An 8,648-nucleotide genomic window follows, 5' to 3' on the forward strand; every position below is an offset into this window, starting at 1 on the left:
TTCAGAGGATGTTCCAGCCCTGCCCCTCAGGGATTAGGGTCGAAGTCCTAGCCATAGCTAAAGAGAACAAAGGAAATAAATTCCTTCCACTCTCTCTCAATTCTAAAAACAGTCAAGATTTTCTTCAACAACAAAATGATTTATTTGCAACAAAACCCAGTCCCATCATTTAAATACAGTATAGGAGTAGAAAGGAGTCACACTACAAGCATCATTTATTTCAAGGCATCATTCCATGTCTCCCAAAGACAACAAGCCCTTCTCCCTCAGAGACCCAGGTCCAGATTCAAACTGAACACATGAAACAGGCAAGCCCAGAATAAAGTCAGCTGCAGGCCTTCGCAGGTTTCACCCTTATCCCATAGTCCTTCCTTCACAGCCCTCAAATCCCCTGCACTCCCAATCAGGCCAACTCCCAGCCTCTGAGCCACCAGGGAACTTTCTTTGTGGGGTAATTTACAGGGGTTTAAGCGTCACATAAGGAAAATACTCTGAACTCTATTGTTTCATAGAATACTTAAAAATAACTCCCCCATTCATAATGCTAATCAGCAATGACAGATTTTCTCTTCTTCACCATAAATGCAGGTTTGAAGTAGATTATCTCAGACAACTCCGTAGTCTAGTTTCCTTATGGGCTTCATTAAAGGCTACTGTACTCACCTAGGACAGGAAAGAATCCCAGGTACTTTTCCCAGATTCAGAGGCTAAGAGGAAAAGCCCTGCTTGTTTAGAAAAAGATTTCCTTCCTTCTATCCCCTCAAAACATTTCTATAAAGACTGTTACCTGAAAATTTTCCAGTCTGTCTGAGAAAAGTTTTAGAAGGTATTACAAACACAGAAGCAGGCAGTTTGTCTGATTAGCTACTAGTAGTTTCTAGGACATAGGAGGCAAGAAGGGCAGTATAAAATCCCAAGCTATTTTCACCACCCCAAATCTTCCAGAGCTTCAGAATATGGACACTAGGAAAAACCCACCTTTCCCAAGCTGGGAAAAGTTGGAAAATTTCTGAAGTTCTACCACTACTGACTGCTGACTTTTGACAAAGCCCCAAGGAAAATAAAATAGAGGACATTTTACCCAAGCATTAAGGGCTCTGATTAGTGGTCAAACTGTACTGATTCATGCTAGGGGACTGGTATCAGAACTGTTTCTATAAACTGACTAGCTCACAAGTGGGGGAAGAGACTTAAGTAACACTTAAGGCAAGAAATATAATGTACAGATTGGTACAGGATTACTTGCAGCTTTAACACTGATATTTTAAACTCTCCTCTAATTTCCTGGGAAACTTGAGCTAGCTGTACTTTTGCTGTCATCTGCATGTACAAGACTCAGCAATCATACCCTCATATTCCTTGTACAAAATACTCCCATTTGCCTCAATCATAAGGACGCTAATTGGAACATACTTATACGGGACACAGGAGGGCCGAGGGACACTCTGGTCCACCAACTGATTGACAAGGTTCTGAATAATGGCATGATTGGGGGAATTGAGATCATCACGTAGTACTCGGAGACAAGTTCCTTTACAGTAGTTTGGGGTGTAGAAAGGGGGAGCAATGATCCAGTGATCCCAACCCAGCTGGCGGAAGCTGACTTGGAAAGGGTGGAGGGAACACTGGTTATTTTCAGGCCCACTACGTTTTGAGGAAGAGGCAGTAACCTCAGCTGAGATACCATCTGCTTGTCGGGTTCTCCGGAGAAGAAGAGATTCCCTTTCCATGAACTCCTCCATGCCCCTGGGAAGAAGTTTAGCCTTCTGAATGCTTTTATGAGTATCATTGAAATACAGTAACAAGAAGGCAATGTCCAAGGACGAAGTGCCATGCCAGAGCTCAAGACCATCACTATATTTTTGCTGCTGACACATAAAACGGAGTCGTAGGATCCTGTGTCCCTTGTTATTCCAGAATCTTTGCTGAACATGTTGTGTGATATCCATCTCTTTCCAAGCGTTAGACATCAGGGAAGATTTTGGCAAATCTCCTTCTGAGGAAGGAAAGTGCTTGGTTGGGCTTTTCTGCACCCAGGGCTCCACATGGCAGGAGAGATTGAAGCGAGATAGTTGGAGATGATGGCGGTAAACCACAGTGGCTCTAACTAGTTGGTATATTCCTCGGTTTGGTCTGAGAGGAAAGCCCAGGATCTGTATATGCCAGGTACCTGCAGAAGTAAGAGGGAACAAGAGCAGAGGTTTAGCTTCTTACCTCCTAACCTGAATCTTCCTCACAAACTGGCTTGATATAGACTGATAGCTATAATCAGCTCTAAAATTAACTCAAGGTAATGATACTATCATTTATTGAGCACTTACTAATATACTAGATGCTTTACATGTATTAGTTCTTTAATCCTCAATAGTCTTATGAGATAGTTATTGTCCCCATTTTGTAGATAAGGAAATTGAGGCTCAGAGAAGCTATGACAAAGGACACACAGCCGGTATCTGGTAGAGTTAAGATTTGAACCCAAGTCTGTTTTTCTTTAGAGAAACTATCTCACTGTTAGATTACTTACCATGCTGGGCTCAGGGGGAAAAAACTCAAATATAGAATTATCTTATGTGCATACTGTATGTAGGGGAGAAGATCAATATTATTATTAGTTGACTATTAAATGTGTCCATTTAGAATTGTTGAAACATACATGGATTAAGAAAGAGTCTCATGTCACATCAGTATACAGATGCAGCTTTGGGACAACAATTCAGTATTTGGTGGTATGGCCTGCTATAATTTCAAACTCAGGATCAAGGCACTACAAAATAATTTTTTCTATCATCTTCTAGTACAGACAGCTATCTTACCACTTCTGCCTTTCATCTACTTCAAGAATTGCTTCTTAAGCCTCTTTTCCTCCTTTGGCCCTTAATCTCTCTCTTTACCATTCCTTGCTGGAAATTGTTCTCCATTTACCTCATTCATTTTACCACTATTCCTCTAAATACTATTTTCAACAGAGTCTTGATCACATAAATATTTTGTTTGCTGAGAAGTCTACTAAAAGCTGGATGCTGCTTCGTGAATAAGAGCTTTAATCCAAACTGTAGTGCTGACACCCAACGGCCAAAGGATTGAAAGGTTGCATCCATGCTGCTCCAAACTTCTGCGCCCCCTCCTGGCAAAGGTCAAGAGCAAAGATTACAAAAGCCTTGCACCTCAGGAAAAAGCCACCTCTCATCTTCCGACATCTAATCAGTAAATAATTCCATGTTAATTTGTATATTATTCACCTAGTCCTTCTCCACAGAATCCACAAACCTGGAATTCTTCATTAGTTGTGGCATTTTTAACACAGAAGTTCTTTTACATCTTGATGTTCCAGATTTTTTTTTTTTTTCAGTCTCACTCTGTCACCCAGGCTGGAATGCAGTGGCACAATCATGGCTCACTACAGCCTTGACTTCCCAGGTTCAAGAGATCCTCTCACCTCAGCCCCCATGAATAGCAAGGACTACAGGTACGTGCCACCATGCCCAGCTTTTTCTGTTTTGTTTTTTGTAGAGACAGAGTTTTGCCATGTTGCCAGGCTGGTCTCGAACTCCTGGGTTCAAGCGATCTGCCCGCTTTGGCCTCCCAAAGTGCTGGGATTAGCTGCCCTTTGAGTCACTGCACCCAGCCCCAGAATATCTTTAATAGTTCAAATTCCGGCTGGGTGCAGTGGCTCAAGCCTGTAATCCCAGCACTTTGGGAGGCCGAGGCAGGCAGAATCACCTGAGGTCAGGAGTTTGAGACCAGCCTGGCCAACATGGCGACACCCCATCTCTACTAAAAATACAAAAAATTAGCCGGGCGTGGTGGCGGGCACCTGTAATCCCAGCTACTCAGGAGGCTGAGGCAGGAGAATGGCATGAACCCGGGAGGCGGAGGTTGCAGTGAGCCGAGTTCATGCCACTGCACTCCAGCCTGGACGATAAGAGTGAAACTCCATCTCAAAAAAATAAATAAAAGTTCAAATTCCAACTCATGCTTAATATACCCTTGGGTTTGGGGCACTAGACATTGTTCACACAAATCCAAGTCAGGCTTGTATTTGCTTTCTCAAGTTATTCCACACTCCCATCTTACAGTAATCTTTCTTAGAGGCCCACCCTTAAACCTGCTCCACCCTGGCTATAAAGGAACCCAACCCAAACCTCTAGCAGTCTGTCTGAGGAGGAACTGCCCTTTTCTTTGAGACCTTGACATCACATGTTTCCTGAAGCAGGATGGGGTTGCTAAGAATCAGAGCCAGGAAGGGTCTGGTCAGAGCTTTTCAGGGAAAGGGCTGACTCACACATCCTGTGTGATTGAATCTGTCATCTGTCTCTGGATCCTTTCCAGAGTCCCTAGATACCAGTATATTCCACAGTGAGACCAGGATACATGCCTAATTCTAGGCATCCTCCTCTCTAGTCTCACATCATCTGTACAAGCCTATTTTTTTCTTAATTTTTGGGTTTTTTTTTTTTTTTTTCCTTGAGACAGGGCCTCACTGTCACCCAGGCTGGAGTGCAGTGGCGCAATCACGGCTCACAGCAATCTCAACCTCCCAGGCTCAAATGATCCTCTGGTCTCAACCTCCCAGGCTCAAATGATCCTCTGGTCTCAGCCTCCTGAGTAGCTGGGACCACAGGTGTGTACCACTACCCCCAGCTAATGTATTTTTATTTTTTGTAGAGACATGTCTCCCTATGTTGCCCAGGCTGGTCTCAGACTCCTGGGCTCAAGTGATCTTCCCATCTTGGCCTCCCAAAGTGCTTGATGTTTTGCAACTTTCTGCTGCACTTAGGATCCAGATCCCTTATCACAGCCTAGAAGTCCCTGCTTCTCATTAGCCTCATATCCTGCCATTTCCCACAATGTTCATGAGGATCCAGCCATACTGATTTTCCTCTGTTCTTCAATTGGAACAAACTTGTTTTCACCCTCTAGGCATTTGCACCTGTTGTTCCTCTGCCTCAATCAGGCTTCTCCCTACTCTTCTTATACCTAGTTTATCTTGTAGATCTGAGCTCAAATGGCGCTTCTTCAAAGATACATTCCCTGACAACTCCATGGAAAGGGAAGGTTTTGTTGCCATTCTCTACCTTAACAACCTACTTCATCCTTTGAGAGCACTTAACCACAATTCACGATTTAACTGTGTGTGTTTATTTGTCTCCCCTATGAGAACATATGCTTCATGAGAGTAGGGGTTTTACCTATCTTGATCACATCTGTATGCCTAGTACTCAGTAGATGCCAAATGAATATTTTTCAATGAATCTCTACCCACACCATTTTCTCTTTCCTAAATCAGAATGCACTTATCTGCCTCAATGCATGGCCTCTTTGCTCCTTCTGCAAGGTCAATTTCAAGTACTACCTCCTTCATGAGGCCTTCCCACAGTCTCTTCACTTCAAGCAATGAACCATTTCTTCTCAAAAGTCCTGGGAGCCCTACTATTTATCCTTTCCAAAGCTCTTGGCATACTGTAACATTATTATGTAATTATCTATCCATTCCACTATACTGGAACTTCTAGAGGTCGGGAAAGTATTTGCTTCTATATACCCAACGCAAACACACTGCCTGGCACTCAATTAAAATCCAATGGGGAGTCAGAACAGCATGATGATTAACACACAGGCTTTAGTCCTGACAGCCTGGGTTTGATGCCTGGCTCTAGCAATTACTAGTTGTATGACATGGGTAAGTGACTCTGATCCTCAGTTTCTTCACCGATCAAGTAGGTATGCTAATACTACCTACCTAATCTGGTAGTTGTGAGGATTAAGATAAGTTTATAAAACATTTTCTGCAATGCCTGGCACACAGTAATCTCACAGTAAGGGTTAGGTACAAGAATATTTATTGTTTTGCTTGGGGAGGGGGTTAAGTCCTGTCTCTTTTCATCTCTGAGACTAGTGAAGGCCACAGATTGATCTCACTAGGTTCCCAAGAATTCCTTGAAGTTGATGACTGTCTGCATTCCCTAGAGAGTCCTACACTTCAATAGCCCACTGCTGTCCTGGAACAATATCTGATGCAAATGTTAAAAGCAAAATCAATCATGATGGGGACAAAAAAAAGTTCCAAAGTACACAGTACCAGAATCCCAAAGTAGCAATATGGCCCAAGTACAAAAACTGCTGGGGGTACAAGGATATTGGAATACTACATTTAAAGACTTAAGAAGTTACTGACAGACTTTAGAATCAGACAGACTTGAGCTGAAATCCCATCTCTGTGACCCACTATCTGTGTACCATTTGCAAGTTACTTAACCTCTCCATGCCTTAGTTTTAAAATTAGGCTAATTGCCTCAAGACAGCTAAGATAGTAGCATTCATTAAGAATTAAATACAGTAGCAGATGCTCACAGAGCCAGGTACACAGACCCTCAGATGTTAGCTTATTTATGTCCTTCCTGAGGTCTTAGAAGTTTCCCCAACTCAGCAACCTGTACTCTAAGAGCAAAACGCCACTTAAATTGCCCTCCACAAGAATATAACTGGATATGTCTCAATTACAGTTTTCAGAACTATCACAAGCAATAAAAGTTTCTGTGAAAGATAGGTGATGACACATCACTCAGTTGTCCTGGGGCCTGGGAAAGATTTCTCAGTAGGCACCAAGGCAATCTGTTCTTAAGTTGATGCCCTAAAGGGAAGTAGGCTTGGCTCTGGCTTCTCCCAAGCTTACCATCCTTTGAAAACCAAGCCTAAAGAAACAACCTGCGCACAAGGCAACAAAGCCTGACAGTAAATCCACCAATTCCCTTTTCTCTAAGCTCTTCTCCACTTCTCTCCCTTCCAGGGCAGTATGGGGGCATAACAACTCACCTCTGCGAGGCCTTGCCACATTGGTCAAAGGCTTCACCAGCCTCACCATGGTGGCCCCAATGGTGCGGTTCTCTCTAGGGTGCCCATGTGAGTCAGCTGAACGCCGGTACAACTCCAGCATGTACCGCAGTGAATGCCCTAGGAGCCGGGGCTTCCTTGGCTGTTCGTCAGGGGATTCTTCTAGCAGCTCCTCAATCAGGGGCAAAGTAGGGGCCTCAGCCAGGAGGGCAATAGAGGACTGCCGTCCTTCTGCCATTTGGGCCCTGTGTTCCATGAAAAGGACCAGTTCACAAAGAAAAAGAATTCTAAGAATACTGCGGAGGACCATCTTGAAAGGCTTAGTGTTCAACAACAGGCCCCAACACAAGCCCAAGGGACGTCACTCTGACCGTTTCCTTTCATGCAGATAACTGCATCCTGGCTCCACAACCAAGGATGGGGCAAGAAAAAGAAAGGCAGGCAGACCCTATGTTGCTTTCTCTAAGAGGATCTCCTGGGCCAAAGTTTCCTCATAACTTGGCCTCTTTGCATCAGAAGAAACAGAAACAGAAGGTGGGACAAGGCACCACGTCCCTCCCACTCTCCCGGGCTGAGAACAAGATAGTACCTATTGAGAGGCTGAGGTAACCTAAAAGGAGAGGTCCATTTCAGGACCCACTTCCTTAACTTATCCACTAGAGTGAAAAAAAGCAGCCTGATCCTACTTGCCCCTACAGCCTTAAAAGTAGTCCCTTAATCCATCCTTAAAGGGCCAGAGGCCTCCTGTTCCCATCCTACTTCCATGCCTCTAATGCAGCATTTCTCAAAATACTGTCTGCTAATAATCTGCAGTGAAACTATCTGGGGTGATTATTAAGAATGACTCCTGGGTCTGAACCAGGATTCTCTGGGGTAGCGTCCAGAAATCTGGGTCTTTATGAGTCCTCCAAGAAGTTCCTATGAAAACCCAAAATGTGGAAACTACTGAGTATGGCTGCTGGAGCTTGAAGAAGATGCCATAACAGTGGTTCCCAATCTTGGCTGTAGATTCAAATCATCTGGGAAGCTTTAACTATTATGAATGCCTGGGTACCATTCTGATGTAATGGGCCTGGGTTGTAACTAGTGCATCAGGATTTTTTTAAGTTCACAAGTGATTTTAATGTGCAGCCACATTTAAAGACTCTGACTTACAATTTTCTGGTTTACCATGGAAGGCGTTGAGATCCTGATTGGGCTTCATTAGAGAAGCCTGAGGAAGTGGAAGAGTAATCTCTGGGAGCTAACCTAGCCCAGATGGTTAATATGAAGCAGCAGGGCTCAGCCAGTTTTAAGGTTGCCTCAGACCAGGATTCCGCAGAAAGATAGTAGGTATAGTCCTGGCCATACCGAAGTAGAAACATATGGGGATCTGGAGAGAAAGTGGGGAAGCAGGTCAAGACCTGGCTCTAGGAGATGATGAGTCAGGCTTGATTTGTGGGAGGTCTTTACCTTACACCAGGAATATCTATGGACAGACATTATCGTGAAACAGGCATGGACTTGGTAATCAGGCAGATCTGTGTCTGAGTTGCGATTCTGTCCCTAACTGTAATTTAACCCTTCCAAGGCAAATTTCTTCACTACTCTACACCTTAGTTTTCTCATCTGTAGAAATGGAGATAACAGGTTTTACCTCACAGGTTGTTGTGAGGACACAAGGAAATAATCTATGTTGATTGCACAAGGCCTAATTAGACACAAGACATAGGGTTACATGTTCAAATTTATTTGTTCTCTCCTCTGTTTTTTTTTTCTAACGTGACCTTGGGCCCTGGCATGTAGTGTAAAACAAAAGGCATAGGATTAGGGGTCTT

The 8,648-nt window shown here is 43.7% G+C and overlaps 1 protein-coding gene across 1 annotated transcript; it reads right to left on the minus strand.

Annotated features, from left to right (window-relative positions):
- Positions 1-1,282: 1,282 nt before the first annotated feature.
- On the minus strand, positions 1,283-7,184 carry BMP15 (bone morphogenetic protein 15). The gene is made up of 2 exons (XM_025373521.1): positions 6,814-7,184; positions 1,283-2,170 (listed from the first exon to the last, which is right to left on the minus strand). Exons 1-2 carry the CDS (start codon positions 7,139-7,141, stop codon positions 1,317-1,319), a joined length of 1,182 nt encoding a protein of 393 aa, XP_025229306.1. The 5' UTR covers positions 7,142-7,184; the 3' UTR covers positions 1,283-1,316.
- Positions 7,185-8,648: the final 1,464 nt, after the last annotated feature.

Source organism: Theropithecus gelada, chromosome X, assembly GCF_003255815.1.
Source record: "Theropithecus gelada isolate Dixy chromosome X, Tgel_1.0, whole genome shotgun sequence".
NCBI classification, from domain to species: domain Eukaryota; kingdom Metazoa; phylum Chordata; class Mammalia; order Primates; family Cercopithecidae; genus Theropithecus; species Theropithecus gelada.